The sequence below is a fragment of the Mixophyes fleayi genome, chromosome 5 (assembly GCF_038048845.1).
Source record: "Mixophyes fleayi isolate aMixFle1 chromosome 5, aMixFle1.hap1, whole genome shotgun sequence".
NCBI lineage: Eukaryota > Metazoa > Chordata > Amphibia > Anura > Limnodynastidae > Mixophyes > Mixophyes fleayi.
In genome coordinates this window covers 79,668,058-79,687,402 of record NC_134406.1, presented here as the reverse complement: position 1 = coordinate 79,687,402, position 19,345 = coordinate 79,668,058, and the positions used below count along the sequence as shown (strand labels likewise).

Sequence of the window (19,345 nt, the reverse complement as noted above, 5' to 3'; positions counted from 1 at the left end):
TTTCTGTTTTGGCACAATGCCATCAGATCTCGGTCCAGGACCCCCCACCGGGTGACTAGGGACTGAAAAGCTTCCGGATGAATAGCCCATTCCCTTGGCAGAATTGCATGCTGGCTTAGATAATATTCTTGCCAGTTTTGGATGCCCGGAATAAAGACTGCTGAAATGACGGGGATGTGATTTTCGGCCCAGGTGAAAATCTGAGTCGTCACCTCCATTGCTCTTGCACTCCTGGTGCCTCCCTGTCTGTTGATGTACAACACTGCCATGGCATTGTTGGACTGAAGACGGACCGGCAAGCCTTGAAGGATGAACTGTACTTCTTGCAAGGCCCTCAACATGGCTTTTATGAGAGAGGTCTCCAGAGCCCCTGAAGTCTCAGATGGAGAGCTACAGCCCCCCATCCTCGAAGGCTGGCATTTGTGGATACTAAGATCCAAGGCCAAGGGGGAAGGGACCAGCCAACTAACAAGCTGTCCCGGACTATCCACCATCTGAGGGATTGTTTCGCTTCCGATGACAAGCGAATCAGCTAACATTCTAAACTCCCAATGGGATCCTGACCACTTCCTTAGGAGGTCCCATTGAAAGCACCGAGAATGGATTCGACCATAAGGGAGAGTCTCGAATGCAAACACAATCTTCCCTAGCAAGCGCATGCACAGGAGGACCGACTGTCTCCGGCAGAACAAAACTCGAGTCGTCGAGTCCCGCAGGGACCATATCTTGTCCTCTGGAAGGAACACCCTCTGTTGTTGGTATCCATCATCAGTCCCAGAAAAGTCATTCTTTGGCAAGGTATTAACTGGGACTTGGGGCAGTTTATGAGCCAGCCATGCCTCTCCAAGATCGGGATGGTAAGCTGGAGATGTTGCTCGAGCAGGTGAGCTGAGGCAGCTTTGATTAGTAAGTCGTCCAGATAGGGCACTAACTGCACACCCCTGGAATGTAGATAAGCCGCCATTACCGCCATCATTTTTGTAAACACTCTTGGTGCGGTTGCATGGCCGAATGGAGAAGCCCTGAACTGGTAGTGAGCAGATCCTACCGTGAATCTGAGAAGAGCCCGATGTGTCTCCCAGATAGGAACGTGGAGGTAGGCGCCCTGGATATCTATTGACGCCTTGAACTGATCTGCCTCTAGTCCATTGATAACAGACCTCAGGGACTCCATTCAAAATCTGACCACCTGCAGGTGAAGGTTCAACTGCTTTAGGTTTAAGATGGGCCAGAAAGAGCTGTCCGGCTTCTGGAACAAAAAGAGGTTTGAGTAGAACCCTTGCCTCCTTTGGTCTTCCGGAACTTTTACGATAACTCCTGCTGAAAGAAGAGAAGCGACACAGTGAAGCATTGTTTGTCTTCTTTGTGGATGGCAGGGCAAGCTGGTTCCCAAAGAACCTCTGAGGGGCTGGGCCCGCTAGGTCTATTATGTAACATCGTCATGATCCCGCAAATCCAACTGTCATCCGAGGACTCTGCCCACTGATCCCTGAACAGCAGCAGACGCCCCACCCTACACCCGCCACTGCTAACAGAGGGGGGTGAGCGTCATGCTGCCGGCTTATCCAGGAGCTTAGAGGAGGGATGGCTTGTGGAGGAGGAGAAAGACCTACCTCGAAGCGGGTGTCCTCAGGCGCCAGAAGATCTGGACCAGAGTGTTGGCCCCTGCCAGATGGGCCCCCTCGAAAGGGTTGTCTAAATGAACCAAACCTGGGAGTCCTAGGCCTATATTGACAGGCAAAAAAGTACTTTTGCCTCCTGTAACCTGGGAAATTATGGAATCCAATTCCGGGCCAAATAACACTCCACTGGAAAAAGGGAGGGACTGCAAAGACTTTTTTTAGCTTCAGAGTTCGCATCCCAGGACCTCAGCCACAAGGCCCTCCTAGCCGCCAAAGCTGTTGGAGACACAGAGGAGGAAATGGAAGCTGCGTTCTGAGCAGCCTCATAAACGTACCCTGAAGCCTCCTTGAGGTGCAGGTAAAGCAGAAGCAAGTCAGAATCTTGCAAAGCTGTAGCCAACTGGTCAGCCCATGTCTCCATAACTCTGGCGACCCATGCTGATGAAAACGTGGGTCTGAATAAAGTACCTTCTGCCGTTTAGGTAGACTTTAAGAAAGCCTCTATATTGCGGTCAGTAGGGTCCTGCAAGGAAGCTGTTCCTGGAACAGGAAGCGTAGTGTGGCGAGCTAAGCATGCCACTGGAGTATCCACCCTTGGGAACTGTTCCCAACGGATTACATCCTCTTCCTGTAAAGGGTATAAAGACATGTACCTTCTTGGAATAACAAACCTACGGTCAGGTTGTTTCCAATATGTTTCTGTGATCTCTTTCAACTCCACAGATGGAGGGAAACGGATCGCCCGTCTTATGACCTTTTTAAATAGGCTACGATCTGTATATGTATTCTCCTGTATGCTTGACGCACCGCTACCACCAGGTCATCAATCCCCCGATATCTGTGAGACTCTTCTGGGTCTGCCTGTGCGGAATCGGAATCTTCTAAAACCTCACCCTCCTCTTCTGAGAATCTCTCCGAATCAGAGATGGACAGAAGGGGGTTAGAGGATCTGTGCCTCTTGTTTGTAGGTAAATGTTAAGGGGCCTCGAAAAACCGGTTCAACCGATCTAGACCCCTTACCAACGATGTAGACCAAGCAGGCTCTCCCATCAGGAGGGGCCTGAGATGGCACTGTAGAGGGATGTCCCGCCAGTCCTGAAGCAATGGACTCGGTAGGCCCCATGGTCACCCCTGAATCAAGAGGGGCTATTGTTCCAGAGGTTGAAGGGAGTACTGCAGCAACCGCTGGATTTTCTGTAGGTTTAGAAGCAGTTGCACCAATGTAGTAACCCCCTGCGTCAGGGTAGCCGCCCACGCTGGCGTTTCCGTTATGGCTAGGGCGTTAGTCTGTGGCTGTGCCGCCATGGAAGCCCCACCGTAGTCAGTACAGAGCGCCCCTGAGTCCTGCTGTTCAGTAGGTAATTTAGCCTTACATTTGGAAGAAGTATAATATTTAGCACAAGGTGCTTTTCCTTTGTCAGACATTTTGAGGGAAACACAATACAGCACAAAATGTAAACAGGCAAACACACAAGAAATAAGCAGAAGATACTAACTGATCTATGACAAAGTCAAAAGATAGTATCCCTGAACCAAAAGTTATATGTGAGAGCAAAGTATCTATACATGTAATATACTATGCCCCAATATATATATGTGCATACGTAAGTGTTCTAATACATCTCTATCTATAGAATAGGGAGTATACAGAAAAGGAATTTTGGTACTTAGCCTTCCAGGACTAAGCAAACAGGAGGAGAAGTCCATCAGCAGCTCTGCTATGCTTCAGAAGGAGCTGATGACTCTTTTCCCGGGCAGATTTGGCGCCTTGGGAGGGGGAACTCTATTTATCCTAGCTCTCCACGTCCTGCATTGGCTGCATCTTATAGGCAAAAAGGGCTGACAAGGAGATTTAAAACTTATTTTATAAGCAGTAATCGCCCTCAGAGCTCGTTCTAACGCTGCAGCCCAATACTAAGTTCCCCCCTCCTTTCCTGAGGAGGGGACTTGGAATAGTCCAACATGACAGCCGGCAGCTGTGGAGATTACCGATGCTCTCTGCCTCCGTGGCAGCGCCGGTAACCTGAAAATAATCAGTGTGACAGTGGCTTGTATAAGCCGCATGTCACACTGTCCAGAAGCATTTATAAAAAGCTTCCTGCTGTCAGTGAGAGCCATTCGGCTCTCAATCTGACAGCTGCTTCTATGAACGAGCTTGCTCTGTGTAGAACAGAGCACACCCTGTAACTAAAATTATTGAGTTGAGAAGTCTAAAGATCTTGCCCCAAAATAAAGAAATATTGGACAGATTCACCAAATTGAAATAAAAAGTTTCCCTGTGGCCGCAGTTCCTCTAGCAGCTTGGGTCAGCTGTAGAGAATAATTTACTTAACTTGCCGAGGTATAGTATCAACTGTAATGTACTTTGTATGCCATCTCTTTAATCAGTGTGGATATGGAAGCATAGCATGAGCGCAATCTTTTGCCATCAATCCTCTACAGGTGGTAGACCTAGATTCAATTTCCATTCTAACTCATGTCTAAAGTGAGGGTTCGATAATGAATCTAGGAGCATATTAAACTATGGAAATTGTACCCTGCCCGAGCATAATGGAAGGGAATGGGCAAAGTACATGATTGGAAAGTACTTAAAGAGCCTTGGATTCAGCAAGGGAAATTTTTGTTAATGCAGGAGCAAATTGTGCATGGTCAGTGAGATGAGCTATAGACTTAAAAACCATGCTGGACCATTGCTCAGAGAGACCCTGTGATGGTCCAGGAAGAAAATGTGGGTTATCCCATATGGGTGTGATCAGGGTGATTGCAGTTTAGAGGTTAAATATGGAAGAGCATAAGTCCCATACCTTCAGTGCAAATTTGAGAGTTGCCAGCAGATTAGCATTCATGTGCTTACGTGGTTCGGGAATTTCCCACAGGGAGGAGATGGCATAAAAAGCTAAAGATCTAGTTTCTGTGTCTACCCATGAAGTAGTACCATGTGGAATAAATGCTGCCGTGATTTGTCCTAGATGGGTAATCCAAAAGCAAAGCTTGATATCTGGAAACCCGCTGCCTCATGCTACAATTGATCTATTGTGAACTGATTGTTTAATTTTGGGCGCTTCCCATAAATTTAGTGAAGGCCTTCTGCGTCTCCTTAAGCACTGAAAGCAGAACAGCTACCAGGAGGGTCTGGAAATAGTACAGTAACTTGGGGAGAATATCCAGTTTGATTGCTATGATCCGGATATCTTTTTTCCAATCTTGTGCAGGAGGTGGAGGAAATTCTCATGGTAGAGTGTGTCATAGGATGAGGTGAAGATCCCAAGATATATGGGAAGCTCTTATCATGGCCACCAGAGGCTCTATGACCAAGGTAATCACCAAAGGAGACAGAGAAAGGCCCTGTCTCGAGCCACTGTGAATTTTGACTAAGTTTGAAGGGGAGCCATTTATCAGAATTCTGGCTTTTGGAGAGGAATACAGTGCTTTAATTTATTTAACTCACCGGTTCAAGCTAAATTTCCTTGGGGTTTGGATCATCAGGTTGTACTATTAATGCTCATAAGTTTTCAAAAATCTGACAGGTACATTTTAAGATTTGACTAGTGTCAGAGTACTTTTTTGTTTTCATTGTCTCCTGCTTGTCCGTCTTTACCCAGTTTTAAAGTGTGTGGCAAAAGAACAACATGTAGCCAATAAGATCATACAAATTCTTAAATTAGCACATAGTATTTCAGGAGATGAGTGTGAAGGCAGTTGCAGAGCTTGTTGATGCCCACTTGCATGGTTATATTAGTAATGGTGGGGCTATGGGAAGGAGAGAAGGAGAACAAAACGGAGAGAGAAGGTGGAGAAAATGAAGGGAACAAGGAATAATGAAGGTAAAGGAAGGGAATGATGGAAAAAGAGGAAGGGAATGATGGAAAAAAGAAAGGGAAAGGAGGAAAAAACAAAATGGAAGAAAAGAAGACACCCCTCCCAAGTATATCATGGATAAATTTGTTTTCCTCTAAAAGTTGTTTAATATTATTTGTCTCAGTGTAGAATGTACAGTTTATCTTGCATACTAAAATATTTGGAGCGGAGCAAAGTTGCCATAATTAGACAGTACTTAAACATGAGTTTGCTCAAGTGCAATGAAGTGTATTACTGTAAAGTGCAGACACAACAGACTGTATATCATTTTGTACAAAACCATACCTATGCACATTGTAGGCAAGCATGGCTGTATGCCCGCAAGCAAACTAGCTGAAATGTCCCACATGTAGACACTATTCTATACTGTGCTGCCATTTGACAAAGCTTTACAACAATAAAAAAATGTAGGAGCCCTCTCAGAAAAAAAATAAAAAATTATTGCATGTCCTGGGGAATAAAACAGTACTGAATGCACTTGTGTTGTACTGAACAGACAGATGTTTACAGTTTTATGAATCCCAGAATAGGTAAACACAACTCCAACACAGTAGCGAGTGGATCATCCTTGGTCTTACCATAATTGAAACAGCGATTACTTCTTAAATTTTTTAATCAGTGCTGTTTGTACTTCGTACATATATCTTCATACATTGCAATGACTGATAAATCAACCAGATATGGGGTCGAATTATGTTAGAATACTAAATATATTCCCAATAAGACACAGTTTTAGTTACATACAACACTTCCTACCAAAAATACACATACAGACCTTTCCATATCATCAGTGTGGCTGAGATTTACACAATACCATACTCTAGTGACACCTGGAGGCCCTTACTTAAATTAGATTTTCACAGGGATAGTTAATTTTAGATAAACCGGAGATAGTTTGTGGCAGGATGGGCTTATTCTGTAAAAAATCATAAATAAATCTGTACTGGATCTCTACTATATTTCCCTAAAATAGCTCCAACCTAGATATAGGGTAAAGATTGTGCTCTTAAGAAATTTGAACAAAAACTTTGTGAATAGACCAGGAAGTAATAGAAGGGCAAAGCTTTAATTTGTTAACTGATAAAGGGGAGACTCAATAACCTCTGAAGTGCCACAGGAGCCTAGCACGATGATGTTCCACGGCCATATATGATCTAAAATCTTCGCTTATTACCATATTAACCAGAAGTTCACACAGGCACACATGGAGGGAGGCTCCCTCTGAACTTCCTGATTAATTGAATCTCCCCACAAAAAGTCAACCTCCTGATGCCAGCTGTATTTCACGTTCTCCATGTCTTCCAGTACAACAGAATAGACAGTATAATTTTACAGCAAAGCCTTATTTGAATCATAAATAATATAAAGTACCATCAAGAAAAAAAGTATTTTTCTGTTAATATTTAATGGAATTTACTATTTTCAATTATTCTTACTTTTAAAATAAGTGCTACATTAAAAATGTATTACCTTCCAATAGCTATTTTCAATAGTGTATAATCACAATAATTTACAATGTCAAGGACAAATAGTAAGAGCAAACTAATGATACTGTGTGCTGGTGAGCAAACTACAGTACCCTCATGTGCCCTTTTAAATCCACTCATGTATATAAACATTCCTATTCTATGCCTTTGATTGGCTTCAAAATTAACATTGTATTTCACTTTTACCTTCCTTATGTCTGTTGAAAAGGATGCTCTGAGTTTTAAGTATAAGGATGATATTTTCTGGGTCTGGTCCATCCACAATCTTAGCTGACTTTGTACACAAGAACTCATAGGCCTTGTTAACTTTTTCAAACATATCCTGTAAGACAAGGTAAGGTACATAATGAGGTCAATTTTGTACTTGAACATGTAAGGATGCACAGATAGAGCAAGAGTCTCTAGGTATAGGGCAAGACTGAGCACCTGTCTTTAGGGTGCTCGCCTTGCATAGCTTGGCGTGGCTCAGTATTTCTTTATTTAGCATGAGAACGAGTGCCCCATCGGTACGCATGGATTATTGAGATAATGTCAGCATTATCAACACATCTGGACTAGGTTAAATTTAATATGTAGATGATTTCAACATTGATGGACTACTGCAGAGAAAATTCAACTGAGGTTTAAATGTTGATGTGAGTTCTCATATCTTAACGACAAAAGGTACGGTGAAATACTTAATTCTGCTCAAATGTCTACATTCTTAATGACTGCTCTTGGAAAAAATATCACTATCATAAAGCTACTGTATGTTCTAATGTTTTGTCACTTAGTCTTAATGGCTTGTCACTTTTCAATGTTCTGCAAAACAATAGGTAGTTGTATTATCAATACATTGCTGATTTTTATTTTTCTAAAACACTAAGAGCCTGCAGCAAAATCTGAATAAAGCATGAGATATCAGCAGGTGGCAAAGACTCCTGTACAAGACTCTTGAACAAAAAAAAAAGAAATAGGGCTGCCTACCCAGTGACAAACACATCAACAAAACAGAGGTGAAAATATTAACTCCGCACTTTTCATAGCAGTGTTTAAAAAAGTTTGAGGGATAAAAGGCAGAGTGGCAGCATTGCAGCTAAATGTGTTATCGGGAAAGGCCACGATTAGAAAATACAGAAAAAAGGAAGCAAGGTAAAAGATAAAAGGAAAGCATTTAATAAAAGATGAAGTGTGGCTGTAGAAACAGATACATTAATATTCTCTGACAGATGAATCCCATTTGAGATATGCTGACATTATACAGTTTTTGGATACTGATAGTAAGATTTTCAAATAAATACAAACCCTTCCTTCTGGATTCTTGTCTGGATGATATTTCTGAGCAAGTCTGAAGTATGCTTTCCTTATCTTGCTCTCTTCTTGTCTTAAAAAGAAAGGAAAGATTTGTTTCAGATGTACAGAACAAAATTCCACTCATGGAATTAATCCCTTTCTGGTGTGTTCATCATTGTATAAAGGGAAAAATACTAATGCTGCTTAGCAATTTCAAAGAGATATTCCACAGATGTTTTGATATGCAAATTTTTTTTTGCTTTATTTAATGGATAAAATCTGAATCCACATGCTACAATCTGAATTTCTTCTCAAAGGAGACTGTTTGAAGCTACTAAGCTTGGAATACATGATAAGGAGAAAATACAGTGACATAAGAAGTGTAATATGTCAACTGGATTATAGCACATGTCCTTTAATGCAACAGTTCAAAGCTACACAGTATATTAAAATACAATAATTTGTCAAAGTACTTATCAATATACATACTAATATTTGCACATTGTAGTATAGTCTCAAATTATAATAGTAGTAGCTTTAAACATAAGTACATAAAAAACAAAGGTTTCTCTTACAAAAAAGATGCTTATACAGCTTCTTTTGAAAGTATATATTAATTTTGTAGTATAAATTGTTAAATATATTGTGTAGCTGTACAGTATATAGTAGTATATTGGTTTACTTTTCTTTTGTTCACACCACTTTTATTTACATATCCTTAATGTTCTTCTCTTTCTATCTGATAAATGGGCAGGATAGTGTCATGCCTGTTACCCGGCCTGTAGTTCATTTAAATACAACTCAGGTTTTGTACATTTAGGTTGTGTATTTTTATAATTTGTCCCTTTTGAACATTATGGGGCATATTCTATTGGGTTTTTTTTCCGAGCTGCGAAAACACTATTACCATTAATACGGTAATAGATAGTTGGATTTCAGCTCGCGGGCTCAAGGAGCTGCTAGCTGAAATCCAGCGAGAAAATTACCGTATTAATGGTTTTTCCGGCACGATTACCGTAATAACGGTAATTGTGCGCGGACCGCGAGATTTTCAGCGTTTCCGCCGAGAATTGAATATGCCCCTATCTCTCATCTGACCAGGATAAAAAAAAGAAAGAATATTGTACGTATTTGGTTTTCTATATAACATTGTATAGAATCTATGGTACTGTCAAATAAATGTAAATAATGCTGAAATTCAAGAACTCATCATAGGTATATGTTCATAAAATGAAAATATCCCACACACAAACACTTAATAAAAAAAAAAAATTAAACCATAGTTACACCTTTTTAATAAATATAAAATGATCTACAAATCTAAGATAATTATGAAACACAAATAACTCTGATAACTATAGGGAAACATTAGTATCTTGATACTGAGTATTACTAAACAGTGTTTCCCCTCCATAAAATATGGCATCCATGCAGAAGCTGTCACAAGCTAAGTTAGTGACAATGCTATATCAATGCATTATTCTGCTTCCCGTCACGAGTACTTCAATTGTCAGAATGCTGGGTGCAATGTTTTTACAGCACAATTTTACTACTAACAGTGAAAAGGAGATTACCATTGATAGCTAGATTAAACTAAATTTATTTGTGACAGCTTCTGAACACCAGTCTTCTGACAGTTTTACACCTTTTAGTCAAGTTATGTCATGCTGTAAATGGGCAGGATTTAAATCCATATACATACAAAAACATATTTCTTGCTTTTAGTGAAACGCTTTCAGTAAGATACAACTTATAAACTTTAACTTACTGGCCTTGTCCTTTTGGAAGACCAAGAACTTCATAAGCATCATCTATGGACATGGTTGGAGGTTTTTTCTCTACCTCCTTTTTCCATGCGTCCAACGTGTCCTTCAAAAGTTTCACCTGTAAAGAGAAATATATATTACACAACAATCTTACTGTAATCCGTTGAATATACAGTATTAAAGAGACAAACCAAAAACTCCTAAAAAAAACTTCAGAAAAATGGCACAACTTACGGGGTCTTTTATGGGCCAATCAGGAAATCTGAGTGTGTCACAGAAATGTTTCAGGTAGTAGATGTTGCAGAACAGCTCGTTCTCCAGTTGGGGATAATTGATCACTGGGATGGGGCAGTACTGATAAAGTGCTCTAGTGTTACTCTGGAGGCGGGGGCTGAAATCAGCCAAGTGGGCAGCAATCTTCTCAATCATAAGACGTCTGAAATTTGTCAACAGGAAAAAAACATAAAAGGAGGGCAGATAATGGGTTGAAAAGTTAAAAAAAAATTGCAGATAGTTCAAATAAAGATGACAAGTTCCCACATACACACAATGTCATTTAAGTGGCTGAACCATAAAGGCTGCGAAATAATTTGTATGAACTGTAGTTAACAAAATCTGGATTAAACTGCCAAGCAAAAACTATTCACAATTACTGGCATGTTCCAGCTTTAAGGTAGTTTTATAAAACAATAAACTGGTATAACAGGTTCAGTTTCAAGTTTTGCAAGTTAGCAACAAAATTAGGCCATGTTTAAACATCAGGATAAATTAGGAAAATAAAATGTCTCTGTCCTACCACTGGGGAACACTGCGTTACATTGGGTATAGTAGGTGGGTCTGGAGTTAGGCACTTATAAACTTGTTTGTTTCACTGACTCATCCCCCACTATGCCCCTCCTCTGTAGCTGACTTCAGTTGTTGTAAGTGCCTTCTGGAGAAAGGTCACTTCTGTATAGGCTCCTGCCTATACTTAGTTTAGCATTAGGTTTTCCTGTTTTTATTTTACTTTCCTTTTCAGGTGCAGCGCTGGACTGAAAAGACCCAGAGGAGTGAATAGTCCCGGGGATTAATTCACTCTGAGTTCCAGCGCAGGTAAGCAGCTCTTCAGCACGCTTCCCTCGCACCTCTGCCGGCAGTCATCCCCTAGAGAGAACGAGCAAAGGGGCCATGTTTAATTTGTTTTAATTATGCCTTTAAAGGCAAACTTTTCATTTGGGCCATTTTTTTGGGCCTTATACACAGCCGCAATCAGATATGCGGGCGGGAGTGAAGGTGTCTCCACCTCTCCTCTCGCAGACTTGTCGGCAGCCTCTCCCCCCCCCCCCCTCCTTTGCCCCTAGACAACGAGCAGTGGGGGAGATGGACAGGCATCGCGCTCTGTGGAGGCGATGAAACGGTCAGTGAGACCGCACGCACCCTGGGCACGGCAGCGTGGCGGTTCTCACTTTCCCCCGGCTGCAGCCATATTCTGTATATGGGCTAAACGGCGGTGAGCAGGGGTGGACATGTTAGGAGAGGGGAGTGCACATTCCCCCCTCTCTCTCCCTAATGGCGCAAACGGCGGCCATCTTGGATCCGGAGCGCACACACATCAGTGCATGCTGTTCCTGACTGCCTCTCTTCACCTGGTAATGTTGGATCGTTTTTAATCATATTTGTAAACGATTGTCAGCCTACTTGCCACACAGTCAGGACTTTTATTTCAGGATCCTGTGACTGCTGTATATATTATAGGATTACATATTTGACAATATTGGTAGTTCCTATCCTCCTGTGACATATTTTTCTTTTAAGGCAGATATACATTGATATGGGAATACATAGCTGTATGATATTCCATATGGTGACTGTGAATGGAATGTTTCCATAACTCTGATAAAGGGAGTTCTATATATATAAAATCCCTTTTGTTATGTATAGCCTCAGTTCCACAAGCATTGTGGCTGGGTAACTTTTATACAGTTTTCCAGATATGCGGTATGTCTCAGGAATTATCTAGGGGGTAATAAACACGCTGTTTTATATGCTCTACATTATTTATGTGGCACAAAATTAATATACAGTGTTATCCCGTGGTAGGCTGGTTGGTCTGTATTGCAATATGTATATATATGTGTACATCAGGAGCTGTGGCTCATCTGATATATACACGGTTTTGATTACACGGTGTTGTGGTTTCTATTTCCATAATAGCACATATATATATTACCTGTTTAAAATATAGAACAGATTTATTCTGTGTCTTTTTTATTGCTGTTATATCAGCCTACAATCGGTGACTCCTCCAGGAGTAGATTACTCGCTGGTTGGCACACTCTGAAATTGTTATATATTTATGTGAATATGTGTCTTCAAAGTATATTGTTAGACAATATTATTTCCTGTTACTTTGCCTACCGTTTCCTTATGTTTTCTGACGGATCAACTGGGAAATAGGAGTGACATTATATATGTGCGAAATGTAATTTTTGAATTATCTTTTCCACAGCCTAGCCCGATTGCCTCGGCATAAACTGCGGGGCTAAGGTCTACAAACTGGGTGCTCCCATTTCGGTGTCAGCTGTTTTGCAGAAACAGGTCTGGTCTAAATCACTGTCGTTTCTGGTGGCCGAACACATTAAGGTGATTTTTAAGTTTGAAATGGTACGTAAGTATACCCTTTTTCATGCTTTTACACATGTTTACACTGTGCTGGTTAAGCTCCCACACAGCTTATATCTGTCCGCTAACACAGAAGCGGCATTACGCTGTTCAGGTATAAAACCATCCGGACAAAGATGTTGTGGTTCACCATCTTTTACAGATGGAGAGGATTTTATCTTTGACTGTTGCTACAGTCAAAATAAGGATGTAGTTTATCCCTCACCAAAGGATGTCTATTTCCATCTTGTTTTTACTATCAAGAGGAATATTCTTGCTGATTACACTCACGAGGTGGATAATCCCAGCTTAAACTGTACACAGTTTTCGCATTTGCAAGACAAACAGTCTATACTTGGTTTTCAACCTAAGTTTTAGTGACACCCTAGTTGGGAAAATGTTTATCCTCATATCTTAAACTCTGTGTCTGTCTTTTCTCAAAGACCAGGTAAACCGTAATAGGCTGGCTAGGTTTTCACCTTCCCTAACTCTCCAGAGTCAATACAAGGGAAGTAATCCCTCTTGGTGACAATCCTGTGGCTTTTCAGTTCGCTTATTCTGCTGTCCCCGGCGGGAGCAGACAAAGAAGTCCTCCTACACACAGCAGGGGCTGGTAAAGGATTTTATCTAGTGGCTTTCAAACAGAAGAAGTGCTCTAGCCTTTACTCACATTAAGGGTTAATGGGGTGGTTTGTATTCACCCAGCAGCATCATAGCTGGTAGGCATACAGCTATTCAGCTATGATACCTATAGTTAGCCACATGCTCACAGGACTACGTTCCAATATCGGAACTCTCAATTTGCTCTATTACAAAATGAGTATCCAAAGGCTTCTGGCGGTAGGTGTGCTTTCTTTGTTTTATGTCAGCGACACCAGGCCATGATGTTTACGTGTTCCATCCGTTGATCCTCTCTGTTGATCTGAGGTCAGGGTGCCACATTCCGAGTCAGGCTTAGCCTTACAGGGGTGGTTATAGTTTATGTGCTGTGGAAATCAGGTAAACATCCATAGATTTGTGGACATTCCCCGAAGGTGGAAGTTATTTATTACCCCCAACGCTTAGCTTACAGCTAGACGTTTTTTCAGCCAGAACATTATACTTGCAGCCTCTCAGCAAGAAGCAGGGCTGCATTATTGGGTTCACAGTTGATTACTTTGAGCCTACCCAGCTTTCGCTTGTTCTACCACGCTAGAAGCGTTGGCTTATGCCTTATCTTCTAGTTCGGGGTTTTCAGTAGCTTCCTACCAAAGAACACGCTCATTTCTTTTCTACACAGTTCCAAATTGCTCCTGGCAGAATTTCCTTTCGGTTACAGGAGTTTCTGTTTTGCAAAATAGGATACCAAGTTTCTACTGCTATCTTTGGTTCTCCTTGTTCGTAACATCTCCCATGTCTCAACAGGGAGATTCTTATCAAGGAACGCTGATTTCATGGCTTTGGACGTGCATAGCACCCCTTTGCCTTAATTCACTAATTTACCTTTCGGGTGGTGCTTAGTCACATTGTTTTTATTAGTGAGTCAGTTGTTCTTCTTTTACAGAGGGTCAGAAAACCTGTAGAGATTCGGTCTCAGAATGCAGTGCTGTTGCATATTTGTAGCACTTATGCAATTCCCGTATCCTAATGCAGGATAGGGGTCGACCTGTGTATGATCGGAGGGGTGTTCCTTGTGCCATCCTATGGGCCAAGCTAGACCAACTTATTATTATTATTATTGTTATTGAGGGCCTAATGCCTTAGCAATCAATCCTTTAACAGGTAGAGTGGGTCACCTCAGGGTAATACCTTTGTGCTCTCCTGGTTAGGTCATAGGGCTCTCTAAGAGGGAGCCCAGGTTCTTTTCACATGTTAACCTGTTTTCTCTATCGGCTCTCAATCTAATGACCCTCAGGTGGATTTGTCCATAGCCAAGTCGGGTCTCCCTAGAACTTAGGAGGTGATTCACAGCTCCTATTTACTCGTGGGAGTTCAAGAGTTTCTAGGAGGGGGCACATCCCAGCTAGTCTGGTGGTCCGCCGTATGTCTCGCAGAGCAGTGTTCTACTGTTTTAGGGGACTTGTGTTGTCGTCCCTCTTTTCCCGTTTTCAGAGCGGCCTCATCTCGTAGTTCGGCTCTTTTTGTTTTCATCATCTGGTTTGACGTTGTGGCATCGGATGGCTAACCTTTTCGGCCAGAGAATCCTTGCAGGGAGATGGTTGCTACCTTCAATTCAGCGGTAGAGATTCTTCCTCAGCTGTTTTCTTTGGGCTAGAAATTGTATTTGGTGTAAATTTCTGAAATTTCACACGTCCCACTCAGGAATCTTTTAAAGAGTTTTCTTTACCAGCTGGCTTCTATGGGGTCTACGCCCTTCTTCTTTCAGCGTGCAGCTTCCGTGGCTCTCTGTCTAGCTCAGCGGAAGGTTGTTTTGCTTAAGTGGTTTCTTTATGCTCAGCCCACCTTTGGTTGGTTGTAGATTTCCAGGGAGTCTAGTTCTCGTCATCAGGAGGCTTGCTTTGGCCTCCGGTGACTCTGAATTAGTTAAGCTGTTAGCTCAAGGTTTAAGTGCTTCCTGGTATATATGTCGGGCTTACATTGTTAGCTCTCTATATGAGTGCTCCCTCAGATATCGCTGAGTTAGTTAAGCTGTTTGCTCATGAAATGAGTGCTCCCTTGTATATCTCTGAATGGTTTAAGCACTGTATCAGTGCTCCCTTAGATATCACTGAGTGGCTTAAGCTGTTGCATCAGTGTATATGGTGGTCCTTTGTATATCATTGAGTGGATTGAGTTGTTAGCTCAATACAGGCTGTTCTCTTGGATGTCACATCTCGTAGGGGATCTGGGGCGAGAGTGTGTATGGCTCTTCCTCATTTCCTTTACCAGAATCTTAGTGGCGGTTCGAGACATAATTGGTTATGACAATTGGTGCCTGCATTCCACTGACACAGAGATTGTAGTTCATCAATCTTGTGCCTCTTCTTTTTGTGTAACGTTTCTCCGATGGGAGATAGTTTGTGCTCTTGTTCGCACAGTTCCTGTTAGGAATTTAATGCCCATTTAGCCTCTCTAACGCTAAAGAGCGTAGGGGAGACAGGGTCTAGGTGGTCTCTTGCCACTGCATCATGACCAACATTCTGTCTGTACCCCTCTGCAGGTTCCAGTGACTTTTACAGTGCACTTTCCAGGAGGGTTGCAGCTTTTTATACGCCACAAAAGCGTCATTCAATGGCGCAGTTGTACAGAGTGGCAGAGTCTGTTTCTGCTGCATATTGTTTGTTTGTTGCATGCCTTTGCATTCACAAATGCAGGGTTTTGAACACAAAACATTGCGCACAGCCGTTCCAGAGCATTCCCGCCCTTGGACACAGCTTTGGTAGCTTCCCAAGGTAACGCAGTGTCCCCCAGTGGTAGGACAGAGAAAAGAGGATTTTTACTCACAGTAAAATCAGTTTCTCTTACTACACTGGGGGACACTGCGCGCCCTCCCTTGCTCTGAAAGTAGTGCTATCTTTGGTGTTGCTTTCTAGATTGCTTCTTCTCTCTTCCTGGCTTGGTTATACAAAACTGAAGTCAGCTACAGAGGAGGGGCATAGTGGGGGATGAGTCAGGGAAACAAACAAGTTTATAAGTGCCTAACTCCAGACCCACCTACTATACCCCAAGGTAACGCAGTGTCCCCCAGTGTAGTAAGAGAAACTGATTTTACGGTGAGTAAAAATCCTCTTTTAGTAGCATAAACTGCTCCAAAATGGTTCCACTTCACTCATTCTATTAGTGGGGCTGCCACTGGCGGAAAGCATCTCTGGCATTGGGGAGCCTATTTATTAAGTATCTCGGATAGCGTTAACAGAAAGAACAGAGTAAAAAAAAAAAAAAAAATTATTGATGAATAAATTATTTTTATACTGGAACAGTCTAAAAACAGTATATTTATCTATCTACCTAGAGAGAGAGAGATCTATATCTAAATATATATCTCTATATCTCATTTCCTCGCTCTCTCTAAATCTATGAATTCAATTAGCCGCGATCTTCTCAGGGGCATCACGGCTGCATAGTTTCACCATTACTATGGCAAAAATACACACTCTGTTTTCCTCGCCCTATAGAGAGGCGAGGAAAAATTAGACGATATTTCAGTACAAATATACGCACAAAAACGTCTCCGGAACGCCCACGAGACACTTCACTCTGAATTGAATACCCCCATAGAGTGATTAGCATTTTTTTTCAGCATGATAAGTGGCACTGAAAAATTAGACAAAACTCCTCTTTAAATCTTGTTTTTTTTCCATAACTTATCAAAATGAAATGCATACAAGTAATACAAGCTATACAAACACAATATTGCATATTACTATAACAATATGTATGTATTTAACTCTGAAAAATCATGCATACCTCATTTCGCTGCTCCATATAGCTTCAGGAGTATCAAACTCCCCAAGAAAAATTTCTGAAAATCTTTCTGGTTCATAGTTTTCTAGATAGCAGACCATAGCTTCAGGAAGAATGTGGCCAAGTATGCTCCTCTGAAAAATGTCAGGTCCTTTGCTCTGTAAGAACAAAATAATTGTCATCATATAAATACAGTATAGTTATCAATATTGAACTTCCCTTAATGACCTGTTTAGCTTCATGTCCTCTAGCAAATAACTGGGCCATTTTATTTATTTTACCGAGAGCTGCTTGCATAGTGTCTACCATCTTTAGTATGTTCACAATTCTATCATGGAAAGCAGTGCATATTTTGTGTGTGCCTCGCTACATGACTATGCCCTCACAGTCTGTTTTCCTCCATCTGTGTTGGGGACTCTACATGCACTATACTAAATATGCAAACATTAAATATGAATTAAATACTATATATAAAACATGCCCAGAGCAACACTTCGACATTACGTATTATTCCTGTATTATTTTATTCATTTATTATTTTATTATTATTTAGACATAATTCCATTCACAGCTGCTAATTTGTCTAACTTTTAAAGACATATTACAGGTCTCATAAAAAAATGAAGCTATATTGTTAGATGTGATGAAATCTGATAATCAGCATGTTAAGCAAGACCTCATTGTATCGTGATGTGAAATTATAAAATAAAATAAAAATAAAGCTGCCCTTTTTGCAAAAAGCAGACCTTATACCGATGTCATGCTCACCTCCTCAGACCTGAAAGCTTGTTTAGTGTGAGTGTACTTCAGAAACCTAGAAACAGACCAAAATAATAAGAGCTTTAGTAAATGTAATACTACAGAGGTTTGTATGCAAGTACAAGGAGTAAATAGCATTAAGCCTAATATGGCAAAATAATAAGAGATTTTTTGTTAAGAGAAAGTAATTTTGTTACCAAAATAACTTGGGAGAGTACAGTTACTTATTAATAGATTACTATGTTGCTTTTGTGTTATGAAAAAACCCCAAACATACAAAAACAAAACACCACCAGTTTGTGTCATGCTCTAGTTGGTGCAGTGACTGTTCAGCGACTCCTTACCTGGCTATAGGAAGCACATTGGATCCAGTGTACATCATTATAAAGAAGAACACACCAGTGAGATAGAAACGAGGCAACTGTGGGTTGTCTTGCATGATGTGATAGAGCAATATGGAAACCTTCTCTACCAGGATGGGGTCAAACGTCAGCAAAAGCTGAGAAATGAAATGGAAACACAAGTGCTTTCAGCCAAAGCAAATAAGCTACAGCAGTGGTCTAGTGGGACATATTAATGGGCAGCGAAAAAATGTTTAGAGAAGATCAATTTTTCTAAACTTTTTTCCCCCTTTTTGGCATTTCATGTATTGGAATATGAAAAGAAAACAACAACAACAGGAAGATGGGGGACCAAAGATCAAAAAGGATACAAAATAAGTGAATTGATGCTTTGTTGAGTCTAGATATTAAATAATGAAATGGTACTTACCTCAGTGATATGAGGCAGACAAGTGTTATCAGTCAACAATCGTTTTACTTTAGGCAATGGTCTAATAATGGCATTATCCTGATCCCTGAAATACACATTTCATCAAATATTACCAAAGTACACAGTTGTGTCTGCAGAATCTTCAACATTGTATATTAATTGTATTGCAAAGTCCACATTATAGAATAATCCGTGATGAGAACAGTAGAGCTGAAAATAACCGATTCAAAACAAAAAAACAATTGCCTCAAATCCATTGGTTCACTCCGATTTTACCTCACATATTATTGTTGATTTTTAAGATGCCACATTGCTCCTCAGCATCCAAAGGTAGGGGAAAGCTGGACAAAATAAATGCAGACATGAAAATAAAGAGCAGGGAGGGCCCTGCTCATGAGAGCGCTTACAATGTAACTGGAAGGGGGCACAGCTGAAAATGAAGAGACAGTGTGGCTCAGAGTGGAAAATGGAACAGATTTTAAGGCTGTGGGAGGGTCTGATCAGGCATGGTTTAGAATAAGTGGGTAGCAGCACAGGTGAGGTGTTATAGGTGGGAGTGAGAGGTGGTTACCAGAGACAAGACAAGGCGCAGGTCAGAGGAAGATTAAGAGTGTGAGTATTGTGAGATGAGATTTGAGATGCATGAAGGGGTGGTGGTGCCAAGGGTTTGTAAGAGTGAGTAATTTGAGTTTGATTCTAGGCGACACAGGGAGACTGTGCAGGGATTTGCAGAGTGGTGTGGAAGATGTGGAGGGACAAGAACGGAAAATCAGCAATGCTGCAGAAT

At 41.2% G+C, this 19,345-nt stretch overlaps 1 protein-coding gene across 4 annotated transcripts in view; it reads right to left on the bottom strand.

Moving 5' to 3' along the window:
* DNAJC13 (DnaJ heat shock protein family (Hsp40) member C13) overlaps positions 1-19,345 on the bottom strand; it is a 138,378-nt gene that overhangs the window by 29,847 nt on the left and 89,186 nt on the right. For all 4 annotated transcript variants that reach the window (XR_012692784.1, XM_075212444.1, XM_075212445.1 and 1 more), the window contains 8 exons: positions 18,559-18,643; positions 18,132-18,286; positions 17,797-17,842; positions 17,032-17,186; positions 10,240-10,441; positions 10,008-10,123; positions 8,252-8,330; positions 7,154-7,289 (listed from right to left, as the gene is read on the bottom strand). Coding sequence is in view for 3 of the 4 variants with exons in the window: in XM_075212444.1 (XP_075068545.1) it covers positions 7,154-7,289; positions 8,252-8,330; positions 10,008-10,123; positions 10,240-10,441; positions 17,032-17,186; positions 17,797-17,842; positions 18,132-18,286; positions 18,559-18,643 (974 nt within the window). In the remaining variant the exon portion in view is untranslated. The remainder of the gene's footprint in view (positions 1-7,153; positions 7,290-8,251; positions 8,331-10,007; positions 10,124-10,239; positions 10,442-17,031; positions 17,187-17,796; positions 17,843-18,131; positions 18,287-18,558; positions 18,644-19,345) is intronic.